The 14549-nt window shown below is 38.8% G+C and overlaps 1 protein-coding gene across 1 annotated transcript in view; it reads right to left on the minus strand.

Moving 5' to 3' along the window:
- LOC132885162 (metabotropic glutamate receptor 4-like) overlaps positions 1-14549 on the minus strand; it is a 320710-nt gene that overhangs the window by 40940 nt on the left and 265221 nt on the right. Inside the window, exons 6-8 of the mRNA XM_060919511.1 lie at positions 7368-7568; positions 5469-5605; positions 4341-5276 (exon numbers count right to left, since the gene is read on the minus strand). Coding sequence (XP_060775494.1) covers positions 4341-5276; positions 5469-5605; positions 7368-7568 — 1274 coding nt within the window. The remainder of the gene's footprint in view (positions 1-4340; positions 5277-5468; positions 5606-7367; positions 7569-14549) is intronic.

The raw sequence follows: 14549 nt of genomic DNA on the forward strand, positions 1-14549 counted from the left end.
ATTGCTCTAAAATCTCAAAGTACTTTTATGCATTAATGCTGCCATCACAGAAAAGTAAGTTACCTTTAGCAAAGGCACTGACACAACCTCATACCATAACAGACCCTGACTTTTGGACTTGTTGCTGGTAACAGTCTGGATGGTCTTTTTCATCTTTGTTCTGGAGTATATGGTATTCATTTCTTACAAAAAATACGTTTTTAAACATTTCAATAAAAATATTTCAATAAAATAAATTTTTAAACATTTCAACAAGTTTCTCATGCATTTATTGTTGCAACTGGAGATCATTGATCCATCTTTGCTCCTTAAAGACTAGGCCTTTCCTGGATACTTTGTACCAAATCCTGATGGATTTGGATACTTTGTACCAAACACCTGTTGACTTCACCTATTTCAAATCACATTATTATTTAATTGTTTTACCTCATTACTAGCCCTAAATTGCTCCCATCCCAACTTTTTTTTTTAAATGTGTTGCAGGCTTGAAATACAGGAATGAATGCATATTAACAGTTGAAATGAAGTTGACCAGACAAAACATCAATGGGTTCATACTATCTGCAATGACATACAAGTCAAAGTAAATTTAGAAATCACTGCTTTCTTTTTTTATTTGCAGTTTCCATACTGTCCCAACTTTTTCTAACTTGGGGTTGTAATAAACAGCACTGAAGTAGTTGCGCTTTTTTTTTTTTTGGTCAATGATCTCCTAAATCACTTATGATATGGTAGACAAGACGTTATTTGCATGAACACTTTGTTGAATTTAGAATTTTTAAGCTATATTTTTTTGCCTGACTTTTGTTGGCTGCTATGACAGATTTAAGGTGAAAATAGATCCAACATGATTTATCTTGTTTTTTTGTTTGTTTATTTGTTTTTTACTCTTTTTGTTTTTTGGAACTCTGCTGGTTCCTGTATGATCATGGAGAACCCTGAATTATGTAAACTGTTTGATAACACCAAAGACTTAATGATTAATGATGGATACAAGTAATAATGAAAATCATTGAAAGCTAACCACTCTGTTGACAAAAGTATGTGAATACCTGACCAATCTCACCCATATGTGCCTTTTGAACATCACATTAGATGTAGCTAGATGTAGTAGATGTAGCCCCCCCTTTTGCTATTATTTATTTATTTATTTATTTATTTATTTATTCTCCTTTATTTAACCAGGGTAGTCACTTTTGCTATTATAATAACCCCTACTCTTCTGGAAAGACTTTTCACAAGATTTTGGAGCATGGCTGTGTGGATTTGCCCATTCAGCCACAAGAGCATTATTGAGGTCAGTCACAGATCTTGGATGAGAAGGTCTGGTGCATTCCAATTCATCCCAAAGGTGCTCAGTGGGAATGAGGTGAGGGCTTTGTGCAGGCCACTCGAGTTCTTTCACACCAACCTTGGCAAACCATGCCTTTAAGGACCGTGCTTTTTGTACAGGAGCATATTTGGCTCCCTTACTTCCAGTGAAGGGAATTCTTCATGCTGTAGCATACAAAGGCATGTGAGACAATAGTGTGCTTCAAACTTTGTGGCAACAGTTTGTGGAAGGCCCACATATGGATGTGATGGTCAGGTGTCCACATACCATTGGCCATATAGTGTATTTCTCTGACTAATGGTCTCCTGACCTTGACTTTTGGTGTATGGCTTACTCCAGGAAGAGTTACCATATTTTTTCCATTTCTTAAATAATGGATTTAAAGGTATAAATGTGGGGTGTTCAAAGTTTAGTATATCCTTTATAACCAAACCCTTTATACATTTCCAGAACTTTGTTCTGGATTTGTTTCGATAGCTCCTTTATATGCTCTCCAACTCTAAATTCTGTTTCCATTCAATTAATCATGTGACTTACTGGTTGCACCAGAACTAATTTTTGCATTTCACAATATCTTCTCATCTCATTATCTCTAGCCGCTCCATCCCTCTACAGGGTCGCAGGCAAGCTGGAGCCCATCCCAGCTGACTACGGGCGAAAGGCGGGGTACACCCTGGACAAGTCGCCAGGTCATCACAGGGCTGACACATAGACACAGACAACCATTCACACTCACATTCACACCTACAGTCAATTTAGAGTCACCAGTTAACCTAACCTGCATGTCTTTGGACTGTGGGGGAAACCGGAGCACCCGGAGGAAACCCACGCGAACACGGGGAGAACATGCAAACTCCACACAGAAAGGCCCTCGCCGGCCCCGGGGCTCGAACCCAGGACCTTCTTGCTGTGAGGCGACAGCGCTAACCACTACACCACCGTGCCACCCCCACAATATCTTGGGTGAGTAAATATACAATCACTTATGCAAATAAGTAATAAGTTTTATAACTCCAATTCCACAAAAGTTGGGATACTGTGTAAAATGTACATTAAAACAGAATGTGATAATTTGCAAATCATGGAAAAGCAATATTTCATTGAAAAGACAACATATCAAATGTTGAAACTGAGAAAACTTTTTTTTTTTTAACTATATGCTCATTTTCAATGTAGTGCCAGCAACACATTTCAAAAAAGTTGGGACAGGCAACAAAAGACTGGAAAAGTTGTGTAATGTTCAAAAAAACAATTAAATTAATTGGCAATAGATCAATAACATGATTGGATATAAAAAGAGCATCCCCAGAGAGGCTGAGTCTTTCAGAAGTAAAGATGGGGAGGGGTTCACCGCTCTGTGAAAGACTGCGTGGGCAAACAGTGCAACAATTTAAGAATAATGTTCCTTAATATAAAATTGCAAAGAATTTGGGGATCACATCATCTATGGTACATAATATCATTAAAAGATTAACAGAAACTGGAGAAATGTGTCAATACAAGGTATAAGGCCGAAAAAAGGAACGTTTGATGCCCGTGATCTTCGGGCCCTCAGGCGACACTACATTAAAAACAGACATGATTCTACAGTGGAAACTGCTGCTTGGGCTCAGGAACACTTCCTAAAACCATTGTCTGTGAAAACAGTTCATCACTGCATCTACAAATGCAAGTTAAAACCATATATAAACAATATCCAGAAACACCGCTGCCTTCTCTAGGCCTGAGTGCATTTACAATGTGCTGAGGCAAAGTGGAAAACTGTCCTGTGGTCTGACAAATCCAAACTTGAAATTATTTTTAGAAATCATGGACACCACGTCCTCCAGGCAAAAGAGGAGAGGGACCATCCGGCTTATCATCAGCGCACAGTTCAAAAACCAGCATCTGTGATGGTATGTGATGCCATTAGTCCACATGACATGGGTAACTTGCACATCTGGGAAGGCATCATTAATGCTGAATGATATATACAGGTTTTGGAGCAACATGCTGCCATCCAGATGACATCTTTTTCAGGGAAGGCCTTCCTTCTTTCAGCAAGACAATGCCAAACCACTTTGCACATATTAAAACTGCATGGCTCCATAGTAAAAGAGTCCGAGTGCTAAACTGGCCTGCCTGTAGTTCAGACCTGCCTCCCATTGAAAACATTTGACACATTATGAAGCGCAAAATAGAACAAAGGAAACCCTGGACTATTTAGCAACTGAAATTGTATATCAGGTATGAATGGAACAAAATTTCACTTTCAAAACTACGGCAATTGGTCTCCCCAGATCCAAAAAATGTATAGTGTTGTTAAAAGAAGAGGTGATGGAACAGAGTAGTCAACATGCTCCTGTCCTAACTTTTTTGAAATGTGTCAAATTCAAAAGGATCTTTTTTTTTTTTTCAAAAAAAAAAGCAAAAAAGATTCAGTTTTGACATTTGATATGTTGTCTTTGTAGGCCTGCTATTCTCAATGAAAAATAGGGTTTCTATGATTTCCAAATCATCTCATTCTGTTTTTATTTAGGTTTTACACAGCATCCCAACTTTTTTGGAATTGAATTTGCAGGTCAATAATTTTTGCAAATAATTTTGCAATTACACACACACACACACACACACACACACACACACACACACACACACACACACACACACACACAGGTCTGAGTCTTAGGGCTATTCTCTTAACCTAAGGCTATTTTCTTCTCTTAAACTCTGATAGTCTCTTTTATAACATCTGTTATTTTTAAATAAACCTTATCAAATATTATTCATCTGGCCAATTTGCATCTGTGGTAACATTCTTTTAGATTATGTTTAATATAATCGAAAACCTGAAAAAGTCCCCGGCCTGCCAGATGACTGACAGCCATGTTTAATATCAAATTAATTAACAGTTCAGATTTGGATGATGCATTTGCTTGAAGGCTAAATATTTAAATCTATTTTGAATACAATGTGATGTTAGGAAAGCATCACAGAATCTCAATTTCACTACCCCAGGCCATCTTACCTTTTCCATTGACTGTGAAGTGCCAAAGAAGATGGGGATAAATGCAAGCCAGATGATGCAGGTGGTGTACATGGTGAAGCCAATAGGCTTTGCCTCATTGAAAGTCTCAGGCACCCCACGTGTCTTAATGGCATAGACTGTACATGTGACCATCAGCAGCATACTGTATCCCAGCAGGCAGATGAGTGACAAGTCTGAGATATCACACTTGAGCACACCTTGTGCCATCTCTGGGTTTGACACGCGTTGGTCTTCATAGTCCACAAAAGCTTGGGGAGGGTCTACTACAAACCAGATACACACCCCCAAGAGTTGCAGTGAGATCAGAATGAAAGTGATAACCAACTGGGAGGCTGGGCTAATGAACCGCGGGGCACTTACTGACATCTTCCCTTGCTCAAAAATACGGTAAATGCGGTTGGTCTTGGTTAGCAATGCAGCATAACTTATACTCATTCCAAGACCAAGGAAAATGCGTCTGAATGAACAAATCCCAACATCAGGAGTGGCAATCATCAGGAAAGTGGTAGCATAGCAAAGGAAAATGCCTGTCAGCAAGACATAGCTGAGCTCCCGTCCTGATGCCTTAACAATTGGTGTATCATTGTAGCGTATGAAAGTGACAACCACAAACAGTGTAGCTATTATGCCAAGGATAGCAAGAAAAACAGGTATGACAACCCAGGGTGAGCTCCATTCCAGCTTAATGATAGGGATGGGTTGGCAGCCTGTGTGATTCTTGTAGGGGCGAAGGTCAAAACGACACATCTTGCAAGTGAATGGGTCAGCTTGGTACTGGTAGCCTTCACAACGCTCACAGTGCCAACAGCAGGGACTACCTTTCACAATCTTTTTCCGCCAACCTGGCTTGCAAGGTTTGCTGCAGTTGGAGGAGGGCACCTGCCGCACACCACCCGGCCACTGCATCATGGAGATCTGGGGCACCATAAGAAAATGCTTCATATCAGACATAAGCATACTTCTTTTATACTTTGAATATACTAGTATATGAAAAATATAAGTGAAAATTGACCTTTAGAAGACACCATTTATTCATAAATCATTGCATGTTTCAGGCTTTAATATGGAATGGACTTGGGTTGAGTTTACACCCTAAGGGAGACTTACGTTAAGGTTGAGCTTGTCAATCCAGTTGCCAATGATTTTGTACTCAGCGGTTTTGTTATTTATCTGGTACTGGAAGATATCGTAACGACCTGGGGCATCTCCATTCTCATTGAACTGCACTGGATTGCCAGCTGTGACTGGAGATAAGCGTGTGGGGACAGAGAGTTAATCACAAAATGCAGTCAAACACCACTGATATGAAGAGTACAGGCACAATTTTTTTGAAAACACTGATGATCTGTGTACTAAAAGAACAAGTAAGTACTTTTGCTGAACAAATACCCATTGTGTGGCAATACGTTCCAAGAGAAGAACTGGCCAAAACAGGCAAATGTGAAGAACAAAATCTTTGGGCTATGCAATCAATATACAACAAGCATACGCATTAGGATCACCCAGTTCCAATTTTCTGTTTTTGTTGCACAGCAATACCACAAGAAACAGTTTTGCTGTTCCAAATTCCAGAACAAGCATGGCTTGGGTTCAGTGAAAACAAGTGGTAATAATCACAAAGGGTCAATTTATGTAGATACTGTAATTCTATCCAGTTCTTTGTGCTTGGCTAGAAAACATTTGATTCCTAATCCATTGTGTGAAGTGTGATGAGTCAACCCAGCTGGAATAAGGACTGAAAATATGTCTCAGCCACAGCATGAGAACAATGCGTTGCACCACAAAAAACATACACGCTGACTTAAAGGATTACTGGGATTTTGTGTAGGAGGAATATTTAATTAAGTAACACAACACACTGTTGCACATAACTGTAGTGATTCTTACCTTGGGAAGATATAATTAGTTATGTGTATTACCTGAAATGCTTTCTCAATCACATTAACCAATTTATCAGTTTTGTCATTATCAAAAGATGCTAAACAACTACGGGTGATAATATCATTTGGTTTCTCTTTAGAGACCATAACAGATGACAACAATTTTAGCAACAACATTTCTCTGAAAGTCACCTGTACTTCAAAGCTGAAGGTGTGCTTCATGACATGAAATAGTTATGAGCTTTGGATAGCACACTGATTTCAAGTTCTTAATATGCTGTCTTGTAGTCCTTAAGACAGTGAGCACATCAGATGACAGATGGCAGTAAGTATTTTTGGACTAAGCCATGTGGCCAATCTTTTATGTCAAATTAAAATGCAGTTTGAACATCTAGGTGACTTGATGTTACGTTTCTTTTGTGACCTGGTCAAAGCATTGGGGAATTAAGAAATAGTCTAGACATGTTTATGTGCAATTTATCAGAATTTATTCACAAATGATCACAGCTTGACGTGTAATGCATAAATGAGACATTTCACAACTTGAGAAAAGGGAAAACCTTTATATGGGACTTTCAAATTCTATTAGAAATACCACAGAATGCACCACAGGAATAAAAACAATAACAGGACCACAGGAAACCAGAAGAGTGTTCTCCAGCACAAGTGAGGGTTGAACAGATTAGATACTAAGGGGTGCTTCATTTTGGACCTGTCTCAATTTTTGTCTCTTAACCACTCCCATGTCAATGCAAGTGGCACTCCATCCTCACCCCGCCACAAAGAATTATGGGACACAAATGTCAGCGGCAAGCCTGCATCAGTGCAGTCTCACCTGAGAAAAACTTTACAAGCTACCCTTTCTCAGTGCTAATAGTTTGGGACACACTCCAAGACTGCAGACTTTCACAGAAATATACAAATTGAATCAGTCTAGCTAAGAGAAAGCTGTGGGGCAAACTGAGGCATAGACACAAGCTCTATACTTCTAAAATACTTTTAAAAACGGAAAACCACATTCAAACCAAACAACGCTAACCGATTCTAGCCTCTTTGGCATTTGAATACAGGTGTATCTCCAGAAAATGTATCGAATAATTTAATAGGAGTACAGTAAAAGACTAACCTGTGACATTGACTTTGCGGATGTACTTAAGAAGGAGGCCTCCATCAATAGGGTCCATTTTGGAGCAAAGTCCCACCTTTCCAGGACACAGATCTCTGTGCATGTTATGGAGGGCATGGGCCATGGCATACACAGCATTGATCACAAACATCACTTTACCTTCCTGCTCATATGCTGAATCTTTCCCAATCCTCTCTTGATCTGAAGGAAAACAGATAAATGAACAGCTCTAACTAACTAATGTAAAATCAGCATTCACCAGTGCATTTACAGATGGGTGACAAATTAAAGACAAATTAAATTATGCTATGAGGTATTTTGCTGGCATGGTTTCGACCTGCTTCTTCCCTTAGAGACTCACTGACTCAATGCAAATCATTACAAAGTTATTCTAACTGATCAATTTTGTCCTATGATGATATTTCTATCCAGATGAGAGTGGTGTCTTCCAAGATGACATTGTCTCCATTCACAGGGCAATTTTATTTGCAAACACAAACATGTCCTAGGCCAATAATGAAGTATGACCGAAAGACAAAGCCATTAGAATAATACATTTGTTGAGAAAAGTAAATTGTTGGCCCAAATTAAACAGACAAATGAATTACTTGAGAACACACACACACACACACACACACACACACACACACACACACACACACACACTTCGCATTCACACCTCCACTGCAGGTAAGTCAAACACAACCCAAAAATAAACGCCGTTTGCCGATCACAGCAAGTGCACTGATGTTCCCGCTGCACATTTAAATTAAAATAAAACTTTATAACAATTTATCAATTTTAAAAGTTATGATATTGCTAAAATAGGTTTACCGGACACAGCCATTTGCACTGAAGCTGGACATCAGGCACTGTTTCCCTATGTTACACAGATCCATCAAATAAAGGCTTCTAATTAATAAAAAAAAAAAGTGACACTGCTCTCTCTCTCTCTCTCTCTCTCTCTCTCTCTCTGTTTTCACTGCTTCAGAAAGGTTAAATGCAGAGAAAACGTCACTGTGCTGTAATGTATATGTGACAAATAAAGGCTTCTAATTCTAAAAATCTAATCAGGAATTTTCTGTAACCATATGATTTTTACTGGCAACAAAATATGAGAATCAACAGATTTAACTTTTATGAAGTTTAAATCTCACTCGGGCTAGATAACACATACGCAGTACTGACACAGATACTAGTAAACAATGGCTGTCATGATAGCAACACAATTCTTGCCATCTAAATGATCGCTTTTCTCAGTGAATAAAAACAAACAAAAAGATGTCATATGAAAATATAAGGAAAACTTAAATTCTTTGAAAAAAATAAAAAACAAACAAACAAGCACTGAGTAGCCAGCGATGGAGTGTTTACAGTATATGCGGCAAAATGTTCCCAAAGGCTGTGTGTGTGGTCTCTCTGTTTACTTGTGTTTTGTGTGTGTGTGTGTGTGTGTGTGTGTATTCACTGCTTCAATGATCAGGCTTATTTTTACACCCAAACGCGTAACACTCAGGGATCTTCAGGGTTGTTTACACCAATTTAGAAGTGATGTATCCATTAGATCTCAGCCTAGGTAAATCATCTAGCATGTAAGTGACACCACAATCTTGGATTCTCTTGCGTAATTTGTACTCAGACCGTGAAATTTGAATCTTGGAGAAAGTAAGATGTCAGCACCCAGAGACATTTTTTTTCTTTTAAAATAAAGTCTGTGCACAGTATACGGGTACAGGCACAAATATTAACAAGTGAACACTCGAACATGTCTTGTATGGATATTATCTGTCAGTATAAAGGAGTTTATTTTTGGGTTTTGTTAATCTCTAAAGGTGTCAGGTCCACACCAAAATTGACAAGAAACTTTGTTTCCAAGGACACACCATGGCCGATAAATATGGCCACCATGGACTATACTTCCCAACACCCATGGACTTGGTAACATTCTGATTTTTAATCATATACACTTGAACACAGTCAACTTTACACAGTTTATAAGGACCCCCATTCCACACTCACATTGCAAAGTAATTCTTGATGTGTATTTTAGATTTGACTTTAATCTGCATCTCATTTGTGATTTTGCCTGCATATTGATGTTTGCTTATCTCCTGACCATTGCCTGTTTTTGGATAATGTTTTTTGAGCACTGTTTTGGATTTGTTTGCCAGCTCCTGTAATAAAACTATAAACTGCATTTGCATCCGTCTTCGCCATCTCATAAGACCATTGCTTCAGTGGATATAAAAAGGCTACACACCCTTGTTAAAATGGCAGGATTTTGTGATGCAAAAAGTGAAACATTACAGGCATTTAGCAGATGTTCTTTTCCAGAGCAACATACAACAGGACCCTGATATACCCACAGTAGTGGGCAGCCCAGGAGCAGTTGGGGGTTAGGTGCCTTGCTCAAGGGCACTTCAGCCATTCTTGCTGGTCCAGGGAATCAAACCAGCAACCTTTTGGTCCCAAAGTTACACCAAAGTTGCTTCTGTAACCTTTAGTCCATGGCTAAGTTGATTTTGGTTGTTATCATCTTTGAAGGTGAACATTTTCTTCATCTTCAGCTGTCTAAAATAGACCTGCAGCTTTTGTGCTAAAAGAGATTATTTGGCAGTATCCATGATTCCTTCTAGCTTGACTCATGCCCCAGTGCCAGTTCAAGAGAAGCAGCCCCAAAGCATGATCCTGCCACCACCATGCTTCACAATGAGTATGGTGTTCTTTGGGTGTTGCCTTGTCTTTGCACCAAACATATCATTTAGTATTATGCACAAAAAGGTCTACCTCGGTCTCACCAAAGCATAACACATTTTGTCACATCATTTGGGGGTTTATTACAAAGGACTTTTTTTTTTTCATTAGAAAGGGCTTCTGTCTAACCACCCTACCCCATAGCTCAGGCATGTGAAGAATAAAATAGATTGTTATAACAAAGGGAGTGACCAGCATTTCGTCTGAGCACCATGACATAATAATTTGCTGAAACAATTTTTTGCCCTCTCGTGTTAGGTTTGCGAACTTGCCTGTTAGAGATGGGACAAACAATTACAGGTTTAAATGGCTTTATTTAATCAGGTTTAATATCCAGTATTCTTCATAAAGTCATGATGTTACACATTTCAATACAGTAGTTGGCGGTAGGCACCTTTAATATTGGTAGTCCACCACACCAGTGAAAGGAGAAGGAAAAGAATTAGATGAGTGAACTTCATGGCACAGGTTAAAAACACAAGTAAATTGAAACCTTAGCAAATAAAATTGCTGAATGTTCTGAGAACATTGGTTCAATTTGGTCATTATTACTGTGATTTAGAAAGTGTCTGATTATAGTTCCATGATGTGAATAGTGTCAAAGAACATTAGCTGACATAGTTCATGAGAGATTATTGGCTAATGTTAGCTTTCTGCCTGCATAGTTGCCAGCTAAGGAGCTAAAGGTGGGCGGGATGGTGGTGTAGTGGTTAGCACTGTTACCTCACAACAAGAAGGTCCTGGGTTCGAGCCCAGTGGCTGGCGAGGACCTTTCTGTGTGGAGTTTGCACATTCTCCCCATGTTTGTGTGGGTGTGCTCCGGTGTCCCCCACAGTCCAAAGACATGCAGGTTAGGCTAATTGGTGGCTCTAAATTGACCGTAGGTGTGAATGTGAGTGTGAATGATTGTTTGTCTTTGTGTCAGCCCTGCAATGACCTGGCGACTTGTCCAGGGTGTACCCTGCCTCTTGCCCATAGTCAGCTGGGATAGGCTTCAGCTTGCCTGTGACCCTATAGAACAGGATAAGCGGCTACAGAGAATGGATGGATAGTCACAAGGTTTCTTATTCTATAAGAATAAGAACAGGTAACATGTAATGAGTTTCACCTGTGCTTGATTACTGGCAATTTATGTATAGCTCTTGTGTTCTTGCAGAGGAGCCAGTAACCAGAGAGAGAGAGAGAGAGACCTGAGCTGCACAGAGCCGTGTGTGTGTGTTAACTTACTAAAATTACTGAAAAGTATAGAAAGCAAGAGTAAACTGAATAAATGCACCTTGCATGTCACAAGCCTGTCTCCCAGTCCTTTGTTTCCTCTGAGCCTTCGGAACAGCTAGCTGTCCCAAATAGTGAATTATTAACTCACCAGTGATGAAGGGGACACAAAATAATGAGATCAATGTCAACGAATTTCCAGTTCATGTGATAAATGTCCTTACTAAATGCTTCTGTATTAATGAAATATCTCCAGCTGGCACTATTTAAACTACAGTGGTGCTTGAAAGTTTGCGAACCCTTTAGAATTTTCTATATTTCTGCATAAATATGACCTAAAACATCATCAGATTTTCACACAAGTCCTAAAAGTAGATAAAGAGAACCCAGTTAAACAAATGAGACAAAAATATTATACTTGGTCATTTATTTATTGAGGAAAATGAGCCAATATTACATATCTGTGAGTGGCAAAAGTATGTGAACCTCTAGGATTAGCAGTTAATTCGAAGGTGAAATTAGAGTCAGGTGTTTTGAATCAATGGGATGACAATCAGGTGTGAGTGGGCACCCTGCTTTATTTAAAGAACAGGGATCTATCAAAGTCTGATCTTCACAACATGTTTGTGGAAGTGTATCATGGCACAAACAAAGGAGATTTCTGAGGACCTCAGAAAAAGCGTTGTTGATGCTCATCAGGCTGGAAAAGGTTACAAAACCATCTCTAAAGAGTTTGAACTTCACCAATCCACAGTCAGACAGACTGTGTACAAATGGAGGAAATTCAAGACCATTGTTTCCCTCCGCAGGAGTGGTCGACCAACAAATATCACTCCAAGAGCAAGGCATGTAATAGTCGTCGAGGTCACAAAGGAACCCAGGGTAACTTCTAAGCAACTGAAGGCCTCTCTCACATTGGCTAATGTTAATGTTCATGAGTCCACCATCAGGAGAACACTGAACAACAATGGTGTGCATGGCAGGGTTGCAAGGAGAAAGCCACTGCTCTCCAAAAAGAACATTGCTGCTCATCTGCAGTTTGCTAAAGATCACGTGGACAAGCCAGAAGGCTATTGGAAAAATGTTTTGTGGACGGATGAGACCAAAATATAACTTTTTGGTTTAAATGAGAAGCCTTATGTTTGGAGAAAGGAAAACACTGCATTCCAGCATAAGAACCTTATCCCATCTGTGAAACATGGTGGTGGTAGTATCATGGTTTGGGCCTGTTTTGCTGCATCTGAACCAGGACGGCTTGCCATCATTGATGGAACAATGAATTGTGAATTATACCAGTGAATTCTAAAGGAAAATGTCAGGACATCTGTCCATGAACTGAATCTCAAGAGAAGGTGGGTCATGCAGCAAGACAATGACCCTAAGCACACAGGTCGTTCTACCAAAGAATGATTAAAGAAGAATAAAGTTAATGTTTTGGAATGGCCAAGTCAAAGTCCTGACCTTAATCCAATCGAAATGTTGTGGAAGGACCTGAAGCGAGCAGTTCATGTGAGGAGACCCACCAACATCCCAGAGTTGAAGCTGCTCTGTATGGAGGAATGGGCTAAAATTCCTCCAAGCCGGTGTGCAGGACTGATCAACAGTTACCGGAAACATTTAGTTGCAGTTATTGCTGCACAAGGGGGTCACACCAGATACTGAAAGCAAAGGTTCACATACTTTTGCCACTCACAGATATGTAATATTGGATCATTTTCCTCAATAAATAAATGACCAAGTATAATATTTTTGTCTCATTTGTTTAACTGGGTTCTCTTTATCTACTTTTAGGACTTGTGTGAAAATCTGATGATGTTTTTGGTCATATTTATGCAGAAATATAAAAAATTCTAAAGGGTTCACAAACTTTCAAGCACCACTGTACCTGGATAGATGTAATAAAGAGAATTTGAGAATGTGCCTGTATTCAGGCAATTTAGAATCTAGCAACAGAAAGTCCCAACACAGTGCAGACTCTCACTCCAAATTTGACAACATTGCAGAGGTATTTTGGCTTCATTTCTATAGAATGGGAGGCAATTAATTTTTTGGGTGAATTCTGAGTAGAGTTACATGCCTCATTATAAAAGCATACACTTGTACAATCAGGTTATTGTATCTTTTATCTTTTTCCCCCTTAAAACATTTGCTTGTTTTTCATTTGAATTTTATTGATTCCTGTATCACTGTAAAGGGGGAAAATTGTCTGACATGATTTATCTTTGTTTGTTTTTTTACGTCACAAATTTTACATCTGCAGTTTAACAGAAGTGTGTAAATTTTTATATCCACTATATATTTTCATTCTTTAAATAGTGCTAAATAATTGAATATTTCATAAAGTAGTATAATTAGTTTTTGAATATGCTACTTGTTTACACAGAGATCTATAAGTATATTTTTGTGAGCATTGTAACTTTTTCCAGGACAGGTCAGCTGGTTTTGCCATCATAGCCTGTTCAATTAAAAATTCAGAAATTTACAATGATTACAAAATTAGGATGCTCCTAATTCACTGGGTCAACATGAAGCATTTGGCAGTAAAATGGAACACAAGTTGATGCCTTAATTATCCACTCCACTGCATATTATAATTTTCTGAGTGAATTTAATTAAACCATCTTTTTAAAAATGTTGAACCATTTGATAAAAGGAAAGTGTTGAAATTTCCAAACCCTTATAAGTGCTTCTTTAAAACTATTACATTTCTGATGCCCCTGCCTTCATACCCTGGATGATGAATGGAACAGGTCTGTTAATACATGAGGGTGGAAGCAAGATTAATTTTCTCTCTGTTCTTTTATAATTACACCAGACAGATGTGTATTCATTTGAGTTGGAGTTATCCAATGTTTACTTTAAGATGTTAATACAAAGGACTGGCTTCAAATGTAACTATATTTTAAGCGAAATGAAAAAGACACCACGTGTCATGCATGCAGGACTCAAATGTAGGTCACAATTGTGGTAACCGTGGCAATTCTTTTTTACCCATCAGACATTGTCCATTTCAATTGTTGAAAGTTGTATGTAGTATAAGACTTTTGAGGACTCCAGTTCATGGAAATTCTTTAGGTTTTCTCCATATTTGTCATTTTTAGAGTCTGCTGTCTGTGAGGTTTTTGCAATGAGAACACTGACAACACTTATTCTTCCTCCACCAAACCCCATCTTCTCTGCTGAAACTGCATCAAATGAATTGTCATTTCATTA

This window comes from Neoarius graeffei, chromosome 4 (assembly GCF_027579695.1).
Source record: "Neoarius graeffei isolate fNeoGra1 chromosome 4, fNeoGra1.pri, whole genome shotgun sequence".
In the NCBI taxonomy this organism is placed as follows: domain Eukaryota; kingdom Metazoa; phylum Chordata; class Actinopteri; order Siluriformes; family Ariidae; genus Neoarius; species Neoarius graeffei.